The sequence below is a fragment of the Nannobrachium achirus genome, assembly GCF_963921795.1.
Source record: "Nannobrachium achirus genome assembly, chromosome: 7".
NCBI classification, from domain to species: domain Eukaryota; kingdom Metazoa; phylum Chordata; class Actinopteri; order Myctophiformes; family Myctophidae; genus Nannobrachium; species Nannobrachium achirus.
Window position 1 is genome coordinate 52,965,435 of NC_137816.1, and position 24,512 is coordinate 52,989,946.

Sequence of the window (24,512 nt, forward strand, 5' to 3'; positions counted from 1 at the left end):
TGTGGGATGGTTATCATGAAAAATGTACAGACCAGTGAAACATTATATAAAACACTACCTTTGTTCAGTTGAAAGTTAAGCATTTTTTAATACCTGGCTGCAAAACAATTCTCCACTAATGGGATAATAAAGATAATCTTTGATCTTGAACCCTTGAACTGGAGGAAGCAATAGTGCAACTAGTGCCAAGGTTTTTAAATGGAAGAATATTGGCCTGAGGCACTTTTATGCTTGAATCTGCTATGTAACAGTAATTAATGCCATTCAACCGTTAATCATTGTTAGGCCATGAGACACGAGGAAAAGGGGAACAAAACTGACTCTTATATTAGGATATTGATTCCAGTAATCTGGTGAGCAAAAGTGGAAATTATGAGTAAACTACACAAAAATGAGGCACCTCGCAGAGAATATAGACGATGACACAGCTTTTCGTAGAACAACACACACAGTCAAAGACGGTGTTTGAAAAAAAAATAAACAACAGAAAAGTATGCACTGTAGGGACTCATGACATGTCAGCAAAGACTTTGGCAGAGCATTAATCTAAGGTACGGTAAATGTGTAAAGATTAGACACCGCCTCGGAGCTAAATGTAAAACTATCTGATAGCGTGTGGTAGAAAGAGGGTATAATGAGATCAGCATGACAAGTATAAGCCATTGGGATAAACAAATCCGCTCGCACAAAATACCCTTCTTCCTGATCCTGTCTCCATGAATAAATATGTTATGTACCGTACGTACAGTACCGTGCACGGGGCCAGATATTCATTCACATGCAGATTGCAGACTGAGTGATAACTGCTCTAAATGCCTGAACTTTAACCCATTTAGGCCTAGGATTATTGGATGCTTTAATTATTGAAAAATAGCAGATATACAGCGCGAGCTTGTAGATCTGCTATCTTTGAAAAGTCGTGAAAATGTGTGAAAATCTTTGAATATTATGTCATTTTTAAGTGAACGTTTGTAACTCAAATTTTGCTTCTGAGGGGTCCCTGGAACTAAATATTTTGAGATGGGGGTCCGTGGCCAAATACATATCATTATGGGGGTTATGAAAAAGTTTGAGAACCACTGACATAGAAATATGTTTTTTTTTTTCAAAAGACACTTATGGAATCTGGTCAAAATCTGGTCAAAATTCCAATGTTCACGATTTTCTCGAAAATAGCATATCTACAAGCTCACAGCCGGCACTCGGTGCCGCGCTGTGAGCTTGTATATCTGCTATTTTTCAATATTTAAAGCATAAAATAATACACAATACTGTGTACCCGTTCTGAATGCGTTAGACCGTTCAAAAGGCCACAAATCCCTGCAATCTTTTCTGAGCAGGTCTTAATGTGGATCAAACTGTGTTTTAAGTACCCACCGGATAAAACTCTTAATGGTCACCATGATATGTAGAGATTCAGTTCTTAATCCAGGATGCAGCTTATAGAGAACTGTTCAGTTCAAGGCCAGCGAGTGCAATCTCATTTTGTGGAGTGATAAAATTTCCATTCCGACATCAGTGCGTACCAAATGAACAGTAATTATGCAATGCTCATCATCGTCATCAGTGCATCATCCGGCGCTGTTAAAGTAGCATGGAGAATGGAATGGACAGATGGTCTAAAGCAGCCATTTCAACTCAGACACGTTAGTCAATTTGTATCCTAGATACCTAGTACGCATCACAAAGCTGCTTTAGTTATGTGATCTAATGTCTTAGCAATGGTCCATACTGTTATTCATCAACATGTCAATACAGGATTAAACGGCTGTCTTACAGTATACACAGGCATAAATCAATATTCCCAGTGTTGTCCTCAGATAAGACATCAAATGACTGACATACTGCAGCGATAAGTCTATATAGGCGCGCGCGCGTGTGTGTGTGTGTGTGTGTGTGTGTGTGTGTGTGTGTGTGTGTGTGTGTGTGTGTGTGTGTGTGTGTGTGTGTGTGTGTGCGCGTGTGTGTGCGCATGCGTGCGTATTCTCACAAATTAAAGGACAACTTTGTTTTTTTTACAACATGGGTTCATATTTTAGATAGAGAAAAGAAAAGCTGAGTGTTAAAATGTTTTCATTCACTTCTTTCTATCGTTGTAGTGATTTGAACGATTTTGATTTTCTATGCATGCATGCAAGTGGCTAAATATGTATTTTTAGACGCAATAAGCCCATTCCCAAGATGAACCGCAATTTGTCATGGGCAGATGTGACTTATAGGTGCTGGTGTAAATAGTAACAAAGAAATTGCCAGCTTATTGTGTCTAAAAAGACACATTTAGCCATGCCCCCACCCACTGAAATCAAAATGCTAAAATCGCTAAAACAATACTAAGAGGTACAGTAAATGAAAACATTTTAACACTCATCTTTTCTTTCCTCATATTACAATCTAAAATATGAACCCTTGTTGTAAAAAAAAACAAAGTTGTCCTTTAATGCAATAATCTCATTTGTGCAAATAAATATAGAATATCTCTCATTCTGGATGACAAATTTAACCAATCAACCACACTGCAGCAAATTGCAAACCGATCCTAACATACTGTACTGTACCACAACGGGGTCCCTCCTAAGAATGAGTTACTTCATGTGCACACTATGCAGTTTTGTCCAATATCTAAAGAAGAATGACAAAGTCTTACAGTGCTGTAAATACATTCAATTATGAGAATTTTAAAAAATGACTCTGCGTCCTCATCCATCCTCCTCTCTCTAATATCTCAAATAACTGTAGTGGAGTAAAAGTACAATATTTGGATCTGAGATGTAGTGGAGTAGAAGTAAAAGTATTGGAGATTGGAAATACTCAGGTAGAGTAAAAGTTTTACTTAAGTACAGTACATACAGTAAGCAAATGTACTTAGTTGCTTTACACCACTGCTCCTCTCTGAAAACAATGGTGAGGTTTTGGGAGTTAACGTTTGCTGCTGAAAGCAGCGAGTGCTGAGGGTGAAGCTCGGGTCAAGGTGATTTGTCATGTCAAGCAGCTTTTCACCTCCGGTCCTGTGGCTGTTCACTGGGTTGGCAGCCCTCAGCAGTGCTACGTCCTTCTCTGGCTGCTGCACTTCATAATTGATGAGGAAGCGGGACTGTGGGATTTAACCCGAAGTTACACAGTAAAATCACCAGTGTGCATCTACCTCTGCTGTGTACAAATTAGTGCTGTCCGTCGATTAAATATTGTAATCGCGATTAATCACTTGATTTAGCTAGTTAATCGCGCGATTAATCGCAAATAAGTCATCAGTTTTTATGAGTTCACAATTGTAACTTAGAGGGATATCTTTCAAGTCTTTCATGACCCTATTAAATTGGGAGTATGTTAATCTTTTATTGGAAATCAGTTAAAAACCCAAAATAAATCATAATGAATCGCATTTCTTTTATGGTATTGTATTAAACAGACTGCAGCTGATGGGTATAAGGATATTTACTTAATAATATGATTACTCTTGTGTCCAACTTTATGCTAATTAATCATTAAAAAATAATGATATGTTTTATTTTGTTTGTAGCCAATATAGCCGATATTGTAGCGAATGTTTGACCATGTTAGTTGATTACTTTTGACACAATTAGAGGTTAATACCTCTAATTGTGTCAATTGTCATTTTAGAAATGTGCAGATACCCTGTATACTGTACGTTGGTTTGTTTACTGTTGAGTGAGAAAACAATATTGCACGTACATTAAGCTAATCATCTGGAGACCTCCCCAATTGAGATAATAATGTTGAGAAACAGTGTCCTAAACTACGGGTAGGCCAAATTTCTATAATATATAAATATGCAATTAAAGTATTAACATAACGGTGAGTTAATTGCGATTAAATGAGTTAACTCGAACAGCCCTAGTACAAATGTAACCAAATGGACTCGTAGGGGGTCCATTTGGGTACATTTTTGCACACAACTGGTTGCAAATCACTGTTGTCGGGGGGAAACATTGTATGTCCCAAACCATTTTTTATTCATCATTAAACAGTAATTTACAAAAAAAACATGCAAATCTGAAACTTGGAGATACAAGGTTTTCTGCCGGACAGTGACGATATGGATTAATGAACACTGAGGACTTTACTGTGTAGGACGGACAGATGTGTGGATAGAGAGATAGATAGACCTTTATTGATCCCGCAAGGGAAATTCAGTTATCATACTATAGAAGCACCGGGATATGAGAAATGGGACAGATCCATGTTGATGACATGACTTTAGAGATACTGTGTACCGCTTTGCGTGATTTTAGGTCGAAATCTGTAGGAAAAATGTGTTTTGCAAGAATCGGCCTAGAAAAGGGCCATGTGAGAAATGAGTGGAGGTTGTGGTTTGGCAGCCAAGGAGTGTGTGTGCAAAGTTTGCCATGGATATGGACAACGGTGGCGGAGATATGAGTAGGGCAAAAGTGTGATAGTAACTGCGACCTGACAGTCGCAATCAAAGGGGGCTTGAGCCTCTGCCCTTTTATCCGTCTGTAAAAAAGTGCCCTCTCCAGACCATGAATGCAGTTTTCACTATGGTGAAAGAAATGCAAATGCCCCCTTTCCATGCCTTAACTGATTAACCTGAAGGCAGCATTCAAGAGAATTGCCCTGATCAAAATCTCCTGAACTTGAATGCAGCATGTTGAAAGAATTGCCCTCTCTGTGTAGAAATCCATGCTGTACGCCACATCTCACAGTATTGACTTGATCATGCTTAGTTCAGTGTAGTATAAGAACCGAAAATAGCAGACCTCCAAGCTCACAACTCGTCGCAGTTCCGATGTTTTCACCAAAAGGCCCCTTGTCAGTCCCTGCCTCTCTAACATTCTCTGCACGTCTCTGGCCTATACCACAAAGGAAAGCTAATGGTAGTGGTACACAAGACATGCTAATTAACAATCAAAAACGATTCTCTTTAAAGATTATATACCGCATGCAATCCAATGCCATGGTGAATGTGTTTCAGCAAGGACATTAATCATCCCCTTACTCTTACTTTCAAGAGTACAAATAGCTATAGAATTCTATCTAGAAGTTTGTGGGCTTGTAGTAAGTTCATGGCTTATTGTAAGTTAATACTGCAGTTTAGTACTTGACATTAAGTTCATGGTTCGGTCCATAATGCAACAATATCTCACCCAGAGATAGGGGAGCCTTTGGTACATTATGAATTTGACCTTTTAAAGATTGTTTCCATAAAAGACATTGTTAAAATGACTGCTCCACTGTAGGGAAAAAGTTGTCTCCTTAAGGGATCCTTTATGGACACATTATGTCACTTGCTACAATGATAATTATGCTAAAGCACTTTTTGTGACATGGAAATTCGTATTCATATTTCGTTACTGTACTATTTTAACCCTTTCTATACTTTGCAAGGTTCGGAGACATGGAAACGTACAAACAACTGGCTGCCTCTGACTCTTATCAAGTGCAATAATAGTAGGAATTATTTAAATGTTTACCTTACCCTTAGTGCATCTACGTGCACACAAAGAAATTACACATCTTGCAAAAAAAGACTATCCTGCTAAAGTACACATTCCATTGATATTAACATTTTTAAATTGTCTCTTTTCAAAACTACCAAAAAAACAAAAACAAAAAAGGGACAAACAGAGAAATGTAAAAAGGGTTGTTGCCTACAGTAAATGTCAACAGTAACCCGCTGAGATCAAAACAGAATTGCTTCAGGTTATGAGAGCAGCACCTGAAACATACAGCAGTAACAGCTTTCATGTGCAGGAATAGCTCAGAACGTCCCAAAAGTTATGGATTCCAAGAAGGCTTAATACCACCTCCTGAGCAGAGAAACTGAGCCATAGCATATGGAAACAAATCCTGAACCTGTGAAGAAATACTACACAACACGGTTCACTTAATTCTGTAGTCGAAAACTGCCATACCGTAAGTGAGCAAGCAAGATACGAGCTGTGTGTGTGTGTGTGTGTGTGTGTGTGTGTGTGTGTGTGTGTGTGTGTGTGTGTGTGTGCGTGTGCGTGTGCGCGCACGTGAGTGTGAATGGGTTTATATAACCATGGTAGGCACCTCCTAGCCTGATTTCAGACACCTCCACAACGTTGGTGATAAATAGGTTAATAATGTTGTCTCTAACAATACGGTAAATACATATGCAGGCTGTTATTACTGTACATATCTTAGCCTTGTGTTTGAAGTCAAGCTTCAAGCAAATTCACATTACACAGATAAAATAAATTGTTGCACTGTGTATCTTTATATGGATCTGACAGTATTCAATTTACATACTGATTATTCGGTATTATAGTTGTGATGTGCCAAACGTGTGTATTTAGTTATAGCCGATACCTAGATTCTGGCATAACCTTGCAGCCCTGCAGCTTGCAGGTTAAGTGGTTGTCGTTCTAGGGCTTCAGAGGGAAGCTTGTTGTAGATGTAGCTCTGCCACAGACAGCTACTAATAATCTCAGGGAGGGAGGTCAAGACATGGTTTTCAGCCCAGACAGGAATGATTAAAGGTCATTCTCCGATCTCATTGCATTTATTTTTGTCCTCTCTTTCATTTCCTCTTTTTCATCCCCACCATTTGTCTCTCGGGCTCTGCTCAAAGGGACAGTAAGCATTAAGGCAATAGAAGTGATAAAAAAAGAGATTCTATCTTTGCTTAACTGTGAGGCTGCTCTGAGGGATAGTCTGCACATTTACATAAATTGTCTCTGGTTGAAGCCAAAGGCAGGGCCAGTTCACCACAGTGAGTTACTTCCTGGGGTCAACAGAAAATAGCTTAATAAGTGACTGCAAATCTAATGTGCATTCAACATCTTTGGTAGCCATGACAGCCCTGCCTCTAAGGGGCCCAAATTGATGAGATTGATTTGATTTACACACTGTAGATAGATTAAAGTAATACATGCACATTGTGATTTATTTGTATTATTACTGTATCATGTATTTTGCAGTGGCTATAAACCTCAGTTAAAAACGTTAAACATTCATGCTCATCTTTGCTACTGTATCTTCAAAAAGATCGTCAAATGACACAGCAGCGTCTCTGCTTTATGGCACTCTTACAAGGAAAAGGTTTAGCTAGTCTCTTTTCTTAGCATTCCAACTGACTCATAAAGTCTATTTATGAAATAGTCATGCAACATTTCTTAAGTACAACAAATATTTAGTGATTGAATTCTCAAATACAATACATAAATGTGTTTTTTTTGCACAACTCTGTGTTTAATATAAGCCTAAGCTGTTTAAAATAAAATTCTAATCCATAATGTTTGATAAAGCTCTTATAACATATTTATTTTCCTAAGTCTAATGAATTCAACGAATTTGGGGATAAACCCAAGAAATTAATTGCTAACATAAAAGTCGTTTCTAATTTCTGAACATCATCTAAAAATATATTAAAAAGAGAATAACAAATGTACACATTGCAAACAGAATCCTTCGCCGCATGAGTGGCCTCTGGGCATTTTCCCTTTAATCTCAGTCTTTTGCCCAAAGCCTGGCTCTCCATGGGTGGTTCCTTTGCATTGCTCATGGAATATGGAACAAACACTCCAAAAATCACATAAAAAAATGTGCACTGGCTTCTAGTGGCCCTTAAATTTGGGCATCCAAACAAAGTGCATCCAAACAAACATGGTAATACAGTATGGAATAAATACATTTTCTCTCTAGTGGTAGAGGGAAAATAAATTGATTTAATACAAAGACAACAACACAGCTGCCCGTAACGATCTAACCTTTGAGAGCATCTAGTTTGTAACCACTGACCTGCAAAATAAATTCATGGAATCTATGCATGTCTGTCTGTCTGTCTGTCTGTCTGTCTGTCTGTCTGTCTGTCTGTCTGTCTGTCTGTCTGTCTGTCTGTCTGTCTGTCCTTCACCTTCACACAATGAGAACTGTTCCCAACTGATTTCATTGGTGCTGAGGACCCATGGGAAGAGCAGTGTCACAAGTGTGATGTCGACTGGATAAACAATTATCGAGAATGCTGCAAGCATGTCACGACATACAGGCCACTCTGAATGGGCACGTGTTCCAAACAGCCATATATTCCGAATGGATGCGGCATTATATAGCTAGCTAGCCCACAAAATAATGATAATTTTGTATCCATTATTACCATCTCAGTTTGTTTTCAATTTGTGTTGATCATAGTTGTGAAAACAGCTGACCAGATGCTGGGTGTTCACACACATTTCCTAGCAGCGAGAGGCTTTGAAACCATATATGGACAGATTCAAGAATGTTTAAAGCTTTAAAAATACAAATCCTAATTTCACTCTGAAATAGCTAACCGGAAGTGGACAAGCTTTATTTATTGGACAGTTGAAACCGACTCAATTACAACTTTTTTTTACATTAGGATTTTTTTTTTTTTTGTTGCAATCTTTACAATGTAGTCTTTTTCTCCCCAAACATATTATGTGTTGTCACTGCTGTTGTATCCTACTGCCTCACCTGCCACTGTGGTTCCCCCACTGGGAGGACATAGGGCCTTCGTCCTACTCTTGCCACCCAACACTCCCAGGTGACGGCCTGCCCGAGGGCTTGCGTGCGTGCTTGTGTCTCAGTGGACACAGGTGTGTGGACGTTAGATTGGAGTATACAAGTGTATGCTCAGCCTGCCCTGCGTTTCACTGTAGTAACGTGTTGTGCTGTCTAAGTGGGTGACGGGGCACCCTGGGGTGCCGCGACGGCAGTCCAGGGGTGCCGCGAGATGATTTGATAATATTTGGAATTTATTTGGACAAAAATAAATATTTAGTATAATTTTAAACTTGAAGTACACGGTTATTTTCAGTCAATTCTAACCAAAAAGGCTATTATCTCCTTTTCCTCGCAACATAATCACTAAAATATCATTACTGTCAGGCAGAAACCTCTGTCGCACAGAACTAGTGAAAACAGCCGATCTACTAGCACACAACGCCTCGCGATGCGAGGCGTTGTGTGCTTGTAGATCTGCTGTTTTCACTAGTTTAGTACATTTTATAGATGATCAATACAAAACGAACGGTTTTGGACATACAAGGTTTCCACCCGACAACGATGATATGCTATAAATATAAGGCGCTGGGAGTGAAAGTTATAATGTAGGGGTGCCTCGGATTAAAACAATATTTATGGGGTGCCCTGAGACAAAAAAGTTTGGGAACCCCTGGTCTAGACTGTTAGGACCTGTTTTGTCTTGCATCATGCGAGTCCTGTCTGCCTGCTCTGTTGTACAGGCACGTGGGCACATAGATATCAAAGGGGGCTTGAGCCCCTTCCCTTTTATCCGTCTGTAAAAAGTGCCCTCTCCAGACCATGAATGCAGTTTTACTATGGTGAAAGAAATGCAAATGCCTTCTTCCATACCATACCTGAAGGCAGCATTCAAGAGAATTGCCTCGTCTAAACTCTACTCAACTTGAATGCAGCATCTTATGTTGAAAGAATTGCTCTCTCTGTATAGAAATCCATGTTGTACGCCACATCTCCAGTATTGACTTGATTATGCTTAGTTCAGTGTGGTATCAAGCACCGAAAATAGCCAACCTCCAAGCTCACAACAGAGCTTGGAGGTCTGCTATTTTCAATATTTTCACCAAAAGGCCCCTTTAGAAATTTCAGCCCATGCCTCTCTAACATTCTCTGCACGTCCCTACTGCTGTATGTCTGTTCCCTGCCTTGATACAGTAGTCTGAACCCTGCTTGCCAAGCAAGCTCAAGACTGCCTTGTTTCCGCCATTCGAGCCCTTTCTTTGCTGTTCGACTTCATCCGGTCTCTCTGAGTCGTGAGACACTGCCCCCGGTTCCACATAACAAACACCACATAACAATCAACAAGCGTAGTGCATGTCCTCGCACCATGCAGTGACAAATATCAACCTTCCTGCCCGGCTTCCCTCCCCTGAACACAGGGCAATTTGGTTCGCACAGAAGCCCGACAAACAGGGGCGTCACAAGGGGGGGGGGGGGGGGGGGGGGGGTTACCAGGGCCCAAGGTGGAGGGGGCCTTCATTATTTTATACTTGAGCTACAAGCTCACAGCGCGGCACCGAGTGCCGCGCTGCGAGCTTGTAGATCTGGTGCCGCGCTGCGAGCTTGTAGATCTGCTATTTTTGAAAAGTCGTGAAAATGTGTGCAAATCTTTGAATATATATTTTTAAGCGAACATTTGTAACAAAAATGTTGCTTCTGGGGGGTCCCTGGAACAAAATATTTTGAGATGGGGGTCCGTGGCCAAATAGAAATACATATAATTTGGGGGGGTCCTTCACATGAAAAAGGTTTGAGCACCATTGACATAGAAACATAGGTTTTTCAAAAAACCTTTTCAAAAGTAGCAGATCTCTTGTATATCTGCTACTTTTCAATAGTTAAAGCACAAAATTACCCAGGGCCCAGAATTTGGTGTGACACCCCTGCCGACAAAGCCGGACGCACCACAGTAGATTACTGCCAGCAGTCCTGACACGGTACATCTATTTCCTTCACTTTAAGCAGAATGCAGAACAGAACACACCGTAACTGCCAAGATGATGATTGCACGAATAGGGTTAGACTCACCTTTGCCACCCTGTTGGCCACCTCGCGACCCACCATTAGCCCCTGGACAAAGGTCCGCGCCGCAATGAAAGACCTGGTGACCTGAGCCTTGAGCCTCCTGGGTATATCTCCAAAGGGCTTTAGCTGGTCTGTGTACTTGCTGATGCACTCCAGGTAGTCCTCTGTGAAGTTGTACTGGGAGTTGAGCAGCTGGAACATGCGCTCCAGCAGACGGGACCAGAAGTCGTTCAGCATCTCCTCCAGGTTGACGTTGCCCCCCGTGTAGTAGCGCTTCAGCTCGGTGAACAAGTCCTGAAACACCTCAGAGTTCTGTATGTACAGCTTCCCGTACGTCCGCGTGAACATGTCGTTCAGAGACTTCTCGGAATTGTCCAGCAGCTCCAAGAAAAACTCTGGGTAAAATGGTTTGGGGTGGGATTGGGGGATGGGGGATGGGGGGGAAAGAATGATACATTTGTTATTATAAAGTCACGAACAGTTTGAGTATTCTCGAGCAAAGTATTATCTAGTCCCCAAATTATTTTGGGAGGTCCCCAGATGATTAACTTAATGTGCAACATTGTTTTCTCTCTCAACAGTAAACAAACCAACATAAAGTTTAAGTGTATATGGAGGGTATCTGCACATTTCTAAAGTGACAATTTAAGGACTTTTTAATACTTCTGTAAAATTACAAATTAAACATTGGCCAAATTGTCAAATATTAGAGGCAGAAATTATGAAAATATTTTCACAATAGAACCGTGTTATACAAAATGTAACTCTTAGTGCTTGTCAGATGTCAGGGAGAGGGGGTCCCCAGTTAATATTATGATTATTTTGGTGGTCGTGGCCTGAAAAGGTTGAGAACCACTGATCTAGTCCACATAATGTAATTGTTTTAGGCTGTCCTATTGTGTGGCTACTTTAATTAAACATGCTTACCTACATTGACATTTATTTAATCAAATGTTTGTTTTATTGTTGACTCAGTAATCTTGTCAAAGAACTGTGTCAAATTAAAAAAAAGGTTAGACATTCTAAAGCACACACTTTTATTTAAAACAAATGCGTAGCCTTGCATGACAGTATCACCAGTGAGTCAGCCTCCATGCCGTCATCTGAAACATGCTCAAGGGAAATAAATTCCAAAACCTTACCATGCAAAAACTAAAGTGAAAAGCACAATAAATGGAATCTCTACATCAGGGGTCTTCAACAGGGGGTCCGGGACATTAACCACTTGAACCCTAGCGTCCATATTCTGAGAACCTTTGCCGAAAATAGTAGATCTGCAAGCTCACAACGCCTCGCAGCGCTATTTTCGGCAAAGAGCTTTGGTGTAGTGGGGAAAAAGAGCAGACTAAGTACAGAGTGAAAGGTCAAGTTTATCAAGTTTGTCAAACAATGAAACTATATGGAATCTATGGAAAGGTTGTGGGGGTCCCTGCTTCATCTCTCTCTCTACTAAGGGGTCCTTGGGCTGAAAACATTGAAGACCCCTGCTCTACATAGTAAAATCCTCAGTGTTCATTTAACCCCCCACAATGCAACCAAAACAAAATGGATACATTTACACCCAGAATTTTACTCTGCATTTCTTGATTTTGGTCCTATTCTTAACGAGTCTTTGTTGTTTGAAATTAAGAGAACAGATATGCTATAATGTAATATCAAGTCCTGTCTCATAGTTCTGTCTACGTATACTGAGGACAAAGCATACAGCCAATAATAGGTACTTGATTATGTGCAGAAAGTCAGTCCGAAGCATTAATAATTTAATAGCAGAAATAATGGGCCACAAAGACCATGAATGATTAATGTAAAGGTTCTGATTGCATACTGTAACAAAATATTCATAAGTTTTAGACACAGACACCAGTATACATTATCATCCTGAATAGCTTCTATTATTTCCAGACACATTTATTTCTCACGGAGACTACCGGTATTTATTTGACCAACCAGGCATCTGGCCTATAATTGAATATTGTGTTACAGTAGACTGAAAGAAAGTACAATGAATGGGCTTATTTTTTATGATATTACATGAAAACATTAACTGCTTCATTGAATTAATAGAAGGATATGATGCACATGTCAATGACATTGTTGTAACAATGACATTATGAAGCAAGGACATGTATCTTAATTTGCATGCTTATTCACTACACAGTAGCTTCACTTGACCCATAATCATAGAACTCCCAGTCGGTCTTTGATTCTCTCTCTCTCTCTCAAACACACACACACACACACACACACACACACACACACACACACACACACACACACACACACACACACACACACACACACACACACACACACACACACACACACACACACACACACACACACACACACACATATTTATGAATAAAAATGCATTTTAAACATAAACATTTTATGATTTGCCTGAAGAAAATGCTTTTTGATTGTATCCAGTATGAATTAAAGGGAGTTTATATTATACACAAAAAGCTAGGACACATAAAAGAAACTGTTGTATATCAGCAAAGGGGTCAATTTGTAGAACAGCTGTGACAATTAATTAAAACCATGTAATAAAAATACAAATAAAAGTTAGTAAGTTGGTCAAATACTAGTGACACAGTATACACTGTCATTAATGTACTGTGAATTTTGTTTGGAACTTACTATTTGTACTTCTTTCTTTCTTTCTTTCTTTCTTTCTTTCTTTCTTTCTTTCCTTTCTTTTTTTCCCCTTCTTTTGTTAAGGATATTGTTAGAGGAGCAGGTCAAATGGTTTTGGAAAACAATTCCAATCATTGTTTAATAACTAACTAATTAACTAACAAACTAACTAACTGACTGACTAATAACACACAGCTGCAGCTAGTTTCAAATACAGCCTCCACATTAATTAATTAATCATGTCTTTGTCGGTATGCCTTCCTAGCTTTCTTCTCTGCTGGATGCTGGTCTCCTGAGCATCAACACAGACAATCAGCAACCACCAAAAAGAACAACAAAAGAAAAAACATAAAGCCATAAGCAGCGCAGTCTCAGTGAAGCCTAGCTAATAGGATGCCCTGCTCCTGTGTGAAAGGCATTAACACTGCAGGGATCATAAAACATCTCCCCATGCACAAATGTCAAATATGCCGCCTCCTTTCTCCTCGTAAACAAACAACACGGACATAATATTACATGTTGCTCGCTTCCTCTTATAGCATTTGTAATTGCTGTGACTTGTCGGCAGGGTGTCATTTCTGTGTACTCTTAATGACAATGGTGAGCCCCGATATAGCCATAAACACACATTGTGATAATGTGAGTATAGCTCTTAAGGTATGGTGGATTAATGCTAGCCACACAATTATAGCAATTGTAGTTTCACACAGAGCTGAATGACAGTAAAGGGGGTTCCAGAAGATACGTGGTCACCGCGTCCTAGTAATTCATTTTCATTGAGAGGAGGGCGGCTATTTCGGCCAAGTGGAGAAGTTCTGGGGGCGGTGAGGCGATGGGGCGCGGTCCCCGCGAGCGTTCTCGTTTGTGCATGCGTATGCGGGCGGTGAGAGCTGGATTGTGTTCATCTTTGTGAAATACTGCACAGCGTTTACTTGTGGAGCGAGTGTGTTTGTGTCTCACCGCGGCGCGGCCACCGCTGATCCTAGCGGGAGCCCTTGCGGCAACCGCTGCTCGTTTGAAGAGCCCCTAATGCCTACTGCACATATAATAATCAATATAGTATCCAGCATAACAACCACTAATAAATAAACTCATTAACCAAATCCCATTTTCAAGTTCAATATATGTATATAAAATATCAAACATGCATTATGCAGAAATTACATACATTGTAATTGTAAGGTCATATTGGATAATAATGTGCATCCCTGAAAAAAAGAAAATAAATGTATCCTTGTATGTAGGGTGGGAATAATTATATTTATGCTGCCTTATTTTTCTAATTGACTGGGCCCAGTTGGGACCTCTAAAGATCCAACACTACTTTACTGTAAACGTGGATCTCACACTTGGCTCCAATGTGTCATCTATGACATAACCCCATAGCCTAACAACACATGTGGGCAAGGTTTCAGCCTGATTGGAGCAGAGAGCCATTGACTTCCATCTCTTCCATGATGATGTCTGCAAAAGGGCAATTGTTGAGTACAGATGAGGTTTTGCAGCTGCCGTACATGATGGCAAACACAAATCCAAGGGTACCATGCTGCAAACTGGAGTTATGGCTGTTTAAAGCTCAGCCAATAGGAAGACAGAGGGGGCGGGGATTCAGCAACTACAGTTCGTCCCTATTGGCCGGAAAAAAGTCCAAAGTCGTGTGAGCGTTTTAAAGTTTAAATCACGTTGCTAGGCAAAAGTATGTGGCGCCAAAGTATCCTTTTTTTCTGCTTTCCCCCATTCAAAGTCAATGTTTTTTTTTTAAATGTGGGATTCCTGTATGTGGCTACTAATTACAATTCCTTCAGGCGACAGCCTACCAATAGCATCTCTAAAATACCGGTTCACAAGACATTCTCAGCATTCAGAAACTGTTACTTACTAAAGAGAGAGTGATCAGGGGAACACAGTAAAATCCATGGTATTAACTAAAGGTGGGCCGTTATCGGCGTTATCGTGCTGCGTTAACGGGAGACTCTTGTCGGCGGTAAAAAAAAATATCGTCGTTAATCGCGGATCAAAGTTGGGTCTGGGAGCTGCATGCTCAATGACATCACACACAGGACAGCGCAGGCAGTCTGCTGCCATCTTACCTGACTTAAACATCTCTGAATCAGAGACGTCTTCTGATTGGCTGTCACTGTGTCACAGCACTGTGCTTTTTACTTGTACACTCTTTGGGAACCCGCCCCTCTTTCAGAATGCAGGCTCACAGCTGTGACGTGACAGTGTGTTTGTTTCGGTTTTAGCGACTTAGCGTTTGACACGTAATGAAGCGCGTTTATCTATCTGGATATGAAAAAATGAACTGCAGGCAGCAGCAATCAGGTAAATAAAGATTCAACTTGCACTGTGTGTTGTTTAACTTGTTGTGTTGTGCGTTTCAGCCACGTTGTTGCGTGCTGGTGTTTGTTGTGTAATCTGATCTCTCTCATCATCACTTGCTGCGGCTGCCTGTCTGACTCGCTGCAGTCAGCGACTACAGTTGTGATTTTGTTTCTGATTTTGTTTGGTTGTTTTTTTAGGTCCAGTTTGTTTGTTGTTGGTGCTGCCTGCAGCTGCTGCTGCTGCTGCTGCTGGTTCTTAGTTGTTAATTTGAGATTTTGCAAAAACGAGACAGAGTACACTGTCAAAAATATTTTGTTCACCAACATTTCTTTTTCTTTTTTTTATTAAATAAATAGGCTACAAATAAAATAAACATGCAGCTGTTAATATGGGCTCATTGGGCTGTTTGCAGACAAATACATTTACTGCACCCAGCATTTAGCTTGTCAGAGTGGTCTTGTTGGAGCGCCTTAGTGCAGCTACCTATGTGCAACTTCTTCCAGAGAGATTGATTGATTGATTGATTGATTGATTGACTGATTGATTGATTGTAGTTTCATGACAGTACAGTTCACTGGTACAAGATCAACTCAAAGGAGATCCTAGTAAGCTTTTCGCCTTATTTACACAGGAAACCTTTATGTATCTCATATAACATTGAATGACAGACGGATAGAACTCCATTATCATTTGCAAAAGGGCTCCTGCCCCCATCCTTGCAGGGGGGCCCGCGATTTTCAGGGATGCCACTAATTTTGAAGGCCTTCGGCAGACTTAAAATGAGCCATTTTAATCGCGATTAATCGCGATTAACTCCAGGATTGAGTGCGATTAATCGCGATTAAAAAAAATTAATCGTTGCCCACCTCTAGTATTAACCCAAATGGACATTTGTAAATGAACACTGATTTTACTGTGTACCTTGCCATCTCCATTAATCAGTGTTACATCTGCCCTCATGCCTTCTACTTCTCCCTCCCTATACTGTGTGTGTGCGTGTTTGTGTGTGTGCGTGCCTGTGTGTGTGCGTGCGTGTGTGTGTGTGTGTGTGTATGTGTGTGTATGTGTGCGTGCCTGTGTGCGTGCATGCGTGTGTGCTTGTGTCTCAGTGCATGGAGACAGGTGTGTGGCGGTTATATTGGAGTATATAAGTGCTCTGTCTGCCCTGCGTTTCACTGTAGTAACGTGTTGTGCCGTCTAGACTGCTAGGACTTGTTTTGTCTTGCCTCCTCCGAGTCCTGTCTGGTGTATGTCTGTTCCATGCCTAGAAAGTCTGAACCCTGCTAGCCAAGCAAGCTCAAGACTCCTCCCGGACTGAATACAAAATCACCCTGTCTAACCCACCAATGCATTTACGGCGATGCCCCCCCCCCCCCCCCACACACACACACACACACACCTCAAGGAACTGCTTGAGCCACAGCCCTCAACACGCAGCAGCCTCCGCTCTGGAAACAGAAAACGTCTAAAGGAACGGCACACCAAGCTCCGCACCATGGAAGACAGAGCTTTCTATGCAGCCGCCCTCCTGCTGTGGAACTCGCTCCCAGACCATAAGAGCTCTTCAGTCTGTTGACGTTTTTAAAGGAGGACTAAAGACTTTCCTTTTTAACAAAACTTTCGGTTAGCTTTTAGGTTTTTAAAACCCTGCCCCTTTTAACTTGTTTTAACTTGCTTTGACTTTTATGCAAATGTCTTATCTTATGTTTTTTTTTTCTCTGTACTGTAGCACTTTGAGGTTTGTTGTTAAATGTAAAGTGCACTACAAATAAAATGTATTATTATTATTATTATTAACTCATACAGGGCCAGATTTCCAAAATATGAATATGAATGTGCGCTTATAACGCCAGGAAATAGCTATTTTGTATCCCCCCAGACCACCTTAACCAGACCACCTTAACGAATGCACGTTCAACATACCATACCACCAGATGACCACTAGAGACCACCATACACCATACACTGACATGGTCCCATGTTAAGCCTGTTTAAATCCACATAACAGGATGAGACGCTGACTTGGTCCTCATTGACTTAACATGGACGGGCCGCCGGTCACCATTTCAGCTCAATACTGTTCAATTCGTGCTTGATCGTCTCAAACCACCATTGGTATGGGCATCGGGACGTATATAGATGCCACACAGAAAGTTTCAGAATCAAAATCCGACCTAGTGAAGCTACGTGAGGGTCGGATGGTTGCATTGAGGCTAACGCTAGCAGAGGCCTGTTGTCAACAGGAAGCCCTGGTTTAAAGGTGACGTCATAATCGTATCCTTTTTTTTCACGGTTTACGTGTGGACATTAGCTGAGGTAAGCTAACCATTTCGCTCCGTCTATAAACACATATTAAAAGCTTAAACAATGCTTTTATATAAAAGTCGCTCCGAGTCGCTCGGCACCAAACGCCATAGTGAACTAGTCGCTCGTAAAGTCGCCCGGCGCTAACTGAGTTAAGACTGCCTTGTTTCCGCCATTCTAGCCTTTTTCCCCACTTGTCTTTTTTGCTGTTGATTTTATCAAGTCTCTCTGAGTCACGAGACTGCACCTGGTTAGCCTTTTCCACATTACAACCAGCAAGTGTAGTTCATGTCCTCGCAGTATACTGTACATACTGTATGTCTGTGGCAGACCACCGGACCCCTGCTGTTTGACAAATGAGGACCCTCGTCCAGTAAGGGCAAAGCAAGCAGGCAGGTCCGACCGAAAGAAGGATATTAGCGATGAACACTGCAATGAACACCGGAACGAACAGTATTTTGCATCACACTCTCTCTATACTCGCTCATGTGAACGTGTTATTGCAACCGAAGGTCGCATATACCCTGAGAAATCTCGTGGCTTGTCTGTCTGTACAGGAAGTGATGTCATTGTGATGTCACATTTATTTCAGTGAGTATATCCACCTGTTTCCGCGGGAGTTTACTGGAGATTATTTGGACCTGTTTGGACCACACTTCTGGTTTAACAGCAGACATACAAGCTCACGTCGCGTCACAGATGCAACCGTTGTGAGCTTGTAGATCACACTCGGCTGCGGCGCCGGAAGCTCGGTACAGCGTCTGCGCAATGCACTATGGGGCGTTGGAAAGTCGTGGATATGATATCAGTATATGAGTCATTCTGTACCACATCACTGTGACTCACTGTCACTCTGTGCCACATCACTGCTCTGAAGTTGATTGCATGGCAAAGCGAAAGTTGATCACAGTGATGTGGTACAGAATTAGCCTGATACTTCAGTCCGCACATCACCACCCCCTGCTGGTGGGTGGTTTGTAGTGTGGACTGAAGCTGCACATATTTTAATCTATTTCGAACGCGCCCGAGGAGCGGGCGAATTGAATGGGCCAATCAGGGTTGTATGCTTGGGGCACGTGGTTTGGCTGCTCCCGTCCCAGCCCCCTCCAAACAGAGCTCTTCTGCCCACGTCAGAGCAGTGTAGGCCCACGTGAGATTCACTAGTGGACTCTGATTGGTGTCCTCTGCCCACGTGAGAGTCTAGTGGACTCTGATTGGTCCGTGAAAACTGTCATGGCGGAGTCAAACTCGACTCGAATTATTTTAATAAACTATATAATAGTGCCGTTTCATTACGTTTTAATACCATTTTGCACGTAAACATGCAGTCATATAATATGTTATGAGAAATAACGTATTTTTGCAATGACACGCCACGTCGCCGTCGGAGGCTCTAAGCGTGTGTGTGTGTGTGTGTATGTGTGTGTGTGTGTGTGTGTGTGTGTGTGTGTGTGTGTGTGGGTGACGTCAATAGGCTTTACCCCGCCCCCAGTTTCAGACTCAAATCCCAAAACGAAGTGTGTGATTGAGACGGACGCTAGCAGTCAGGCTAGTACAGAATGACTCATATATGGGCATAAAAAGGATGTCACATGACATTGTACAGAAAATGGAGGCCGAAAATTAGAATGTTAGGGGACCCCCTTATGCCCGTATATGGAGATTCACAGGCATCAAACCAAGGCCCTACGTTTTATGCCCATAAATGGAGATCCACAGGCATCAAACCAAGGCCCTAACTCACCAAGGCCCTGCTTGGCAATACTCGTAATTGCCGGACTATAAGCCGCGGCTTTTTCCCAACGTTTTGAACCCTGCGGCTTATACAACGGTGCGGCTTATATAAAGATTTTTACAGCTAACGGCCAGTTATTTAGTTTTACAATGGTCTTTAACCCTTTCAGTGCCACCTTTTCACCACTAGAGGGCGCCCAATGGCCATAGAATCCACCATAGACAAGCGCTGTATATGCACAAGCCGTGCGCAGCCATGACGCGCCTGAACACTTTCCTTTGTGCATGAACAGGGACAGGATGAAGTTAGCTTGAACTTAAAGCTATTGGCTACCAAGCATTTTAGAAGCCCTATTTTCGGCGATTTAGCCATGATTAAACCTTGCACACCTCGTGGATATGCATGGAACAGAGAAAATGAGCTCTAAAGATCCTGGATTGCATTGGAGTGGATGGTAAATATCGGCGGCGCGACGCTCTCGCGGGCCGTGTAAACAGATGACGGCCGGCGGCCCGGCTCGAAAAAAAAAAAAGTTCGGCTTTTTTTAAAGCCCCCCCCCCCCCCACACACACACACAGCCCCCCCCCCCACACGCATCAAAATCACAAGATCATACTGCCCCCTCTGCTCTGCTGCTCTCCAACAACATACACAATGCTTCCATAGGCAACAGAACTCTAAACATGAGGATTGGACTTGGCCTAGAACAGATGCATATTTATGTACACAATCTTCAGTGTTAATTATGGTTTTAACACACTAACATTATTACAAATTTAAATGAACACCGAGGACTTTACAGTATGGGCTCAGGCTCCATTCCCTAATACTGGTGACCCATGATCACACCTGCGTTTGTTTAATAAGAGCCTGCAGGGCCTTTTTCCCATTTCATTTGTCCCATTAGACCTGAGTCAAGGACACATGTTTCGTTAACTTTTCTTTTTCTCCCCTCTATTTACACATTTCAATGTGTAGTCCCCTTTCAACTAATTTGACTTGCTTTTCTCAGCTAACTTCATATGGGGTTTGCGGTCTGTATGTCGCACCTTAGAAACAGCTATGCCAACCAGAGGTAGGGGCAGGTTAATTCTCATGGTCGTGTCAGCAGCAATTTATTTATTTACATTTCATGTATTTAGTTTTTAAACCTTGATTTAACCAGGTAGACCTCTACCAACTGTATGAGAGGGACCTGCTCAAAACACCAAAATAATGACACGGTCCAGTCTAGTCCTATCCTATCCTAAAACAACTTGTTCTATCCCTCTCTGTTTGCCAACTCTCATTGCCTCACAGAGCTTCAAGTGTGTCCATTCTCTGATATATTTTCTCCCTTGTCTCCTGCCACCTTGTGTGATGCCTTGCACAATGATCTTTGCGAGGCCTGAGGATGTGACTGTAACACTTCAGTTTTCACAGTGCTAAGCAGGTCATCATGTGGATCGATGGCTTGGCTGATCTTTTGCCGGACTTCCTCGTTAGTGATACTGAATGTAGGAGATAGGAGATACCCATGAGCCTTCTGTTCTCATCTCCCTGCTCTGTAGATGAGATACAACAGAAGTCTAATACATGCCAAGAGGAGCTTAAAGCTATAACTATAATATATTTTATGTCTGTTGCAATGACGTCTGAACTACAGTACAATAAAGATGGTGGTGCATCCTGCTTCAAATAACTTGATTGACATTGTCAACCAGTAGGAGTCCTATACCTGATTCTCAATGGATAAGAAGGATGACCACCTCCAACCACTGCAGAAGTGTTATTGCGACCATGAGGGAGCAAGTTTTAGTATGAGAACGCCGAGCCTATGTCCGTCTGTCAGTCACGCTAATAAACAACTACTCAGTCAGCTGCGTTTGTTTGGGGGGAGAGGCGGATCATGTTACTGTTGTGCTAGCGAGAGGCGGATCACGTTACCGCTGTGCATCGCCTCAAAAACGCCATGGTCGCTGGCCAAAGACGACAGGTTTGTGCCGTATTTAGAAGCTCTGACCTGACGGTCGCCATTTGCCATTGGCGTGTTACTTGTATTGTATTAACACCCATGGTGCCAAACTCGTTCAGTAACGAGATACGGCCACTAGATGTCATCCTGCCAAAAGGAGTTGTCTCGTCCCTGAACGAGTCAACAATGGGTTAACTGGGACAGGTCTGCGTGCATGCTGCATGCCCTCTGAATGACGCTGGTCCATACGTCACCCCGTAGCTGAGAGAGAGAGAGAAAATGGCGGAGGCTGGTTGCATTGGTTTCCATTCTAGGCTCAAACATAAAAAGGGCTTTATCTCTGAATGAGGTGAAAAGAACGCCAGGGAAGCAGAGATCTGATTGTTTTCACGGCGACACTTTACCGCGATGGTCGGCCCCCGTTTGGATTTTAGTTTTGCGAGCGTTTGTAAACAAAGGGATTATCTTCCTCAATCGTCAGTGGACACCCACGTGCACACGCACGAAGCTTCCGAGGCTCTTCAAAATAAAGCGTGAGTGAATGGCGGCAGCAGCAACAGCTAGAAATGTTATAAACCTGAGCAGCCCATGTGTTAATATACTCTAACATAGATATGGCTAACATTATCTTTTATTCTTTAAATCGGACTTTGGACTTCATTTGACCAGCCTGCGACTATGATGTTTAGTTGTCCATAACAGTGGTTCTCAGAGTGGGGTCCTAGGCCTGCCCCAAAAGACTTTAGTTATGACTCATGACCCAAAATGGCTTTCCAGTTATATAGTGTTAGAGTAGAGAATGAATAGATAAATTGGCAATCATAATTCATAAAATTGTTACTATTGTTACTACTATTATTATTATTATTATTGTTATTGTTATACAATCATTTAAAAGATGACTGTACAGTACAATAATGTTGTGTAAAGTGCAATATACAGTATGACAAAAATATATCTTTTGAAAGATATCGGCAAATCGACTAGAAACATAAGAAAAATCCTTCTTAAACTGAACCCTTGAAATAGGTTGAACAAAAGTTGATGGGGACGGTTGTCCTCACAGCATTGGGAACACAGAGTGAATTCCATTACTGTACCATGACAGACAGAATTAAATACAACTACAAGTACTGCATAAAGATGGCCTGCAGCTTTCCCTGGCTCTAAAAGGCAGACATAAAAGTGCTAAATTCTCCCATGAAAGTGAAAATAGTCTATCATTCACAGAGGAAAACTCTGCGCGCGTCATCTTATAGCTCACCCAGTTTCATGGGTCAGAGCCTGAGAAGAGGGAATGATGGAAGGGTGTGGAGGTGAATTTTTCAGCACACATAATTAATTGAGCTCTGCATAGGCTAATTGAGTGGCAATCATTTGAATGGTCATTACCTACATGTCACATGCAGTCATATCACTGCTTTTTTCTAAGCCTCTTCTGAGACATAATCCTTAAAAATCCTCCTCTAAAATATGTACATGAACATTATTGAATCGAATCGAATTGAATTCAGTTCAACTTTACTTAAAGGTCGGGTCTGCATCGTAATCTCATTTATAATGTGGTTATAAGTGTATTATAATGCATTGTAAATGTGGTTGTAACGCATTATAGACCCGACCTTAATATAAAGTTTTACCCAATTCACAAGTCCTGAGTCCATGCACACACAAACTCTTGAAAAGGACAGACTCTTGAAAAGGAACAAAACAGAGAGGGCGCTGTTTTCCCTTTTCTTTGACGATGGCTAGCCAGATTGCAAACAAACAAATAGGAGAATATTCATGAGAATAATTTGAGAAAAAATAGAGGCATTTCAACAGTCATTTGAAAATGAAATATAAAGTGTAAAACTTAAACGAATCACTGCTAAAACTTCCTTGTAGAATATATATATATATATATATATATATATATATATATATATATATATATATATATATATATACATACTGTAATTTAGAATACAACCAGGCGTTTGGTATACAGCGGTTGTATAATTTGTTTACAGCTTTGTTGACATTCAGGCCGTTAGACGCCTATGCTGATCACTTTCCCTGACCACATAATAACATTCCCACTTTCTGAGATTATGTGCGGTTGCCAAAGAACAGATCTGCTCATACTGGTGGACTGTGGTTATTGATTTGTCCATCAAAACGACACAGCTTGCTGAGTGATTGACTGTAGTGGCCTTCTGCCACTGAGGGAACTCTGGACTGCTGTTGGATTGAGAGCCACCCACACGCTCCTAGGATTACAGTGAGGATCCGTGCAGTGGACTGATTCCTAGCATTGCGACCATCACCATGTGTCAATGTGCACTTTTTCGTAACATAAGAACGCTTTTATAGACCTATTGATCAATGTGTCAATTTACTGCTTTTGAAGTAAGTAAGACGTTTCTTTATATGGGGGATAGTTTACATAGTGGATATCCTACTGCACATGTTAAAAACCATTCAGAGGGAAATAATAGAAAGCAGGTATACTTTTATATCTTTTTAAAATGACATGAATTGGATTTGAGACAGATAGTGTAATTTAAAAGATAAATCCGTTTTCTCATACTGTAACTGGCAGATTTCCATAATTGTATGTGTACGAGTGATTACAAACAATGGTCAATGACCATTCATTGTTAATCACTCGTACACATACAGTAATACAAGCGAATTGAATGGATACTCGAAATCTGTGTTTTATTACAGTATGTGGGGTTTTATTAGATTCAAAGGACTTTTACCCAGAAAACATAATGCATTCAGACAGCGTACACGTACAGCCTGCCAATACATTTTAGCTAGCCAGAATGAGTTTGTGAATGATCTCCGCAAGTCTTGCACTTACATGTGACCTTGGACAACATCAAAGTAAGATATAAAATAAATAAATAAAATAAAATATACTTTTTCAGTACATGGATGGCAAAGTCTAATACTTCTTTGAGGATTAAGAATCACACCCCATGCACGAACCAGCCTTTCCTCTGGATCACACTAAGCTGAGACAAGATGTTTCAAAAG

At 41.3% G+C, this 24,512-nt stretch overlaps 1 protein-coding gene across 1 annotated transcript in view; it reads right to left on the bottom strand.

Annotated features, from left to right (window-relative positions):
- Window positions 1–24,512, bottom strand: part of gpc6a (glypican 6a) — a gene marked incomplete at both ends in the record, with an annotated part of 199,632 nt that overhangs the window by 78,536 nt on the left and 96,584 nt on the right. Inside the window, one exon of the mRNA XM_080729744.1 lies at window positions 10,531–10,922. Within this exon, the coding sequence (XP_080585870.1) occupies window positions 10,531–10,922 (392 nt within the window). The remainder of the gene's footprint in view (window positions 1–10,530; window positions 10,923–24,512) is intronic.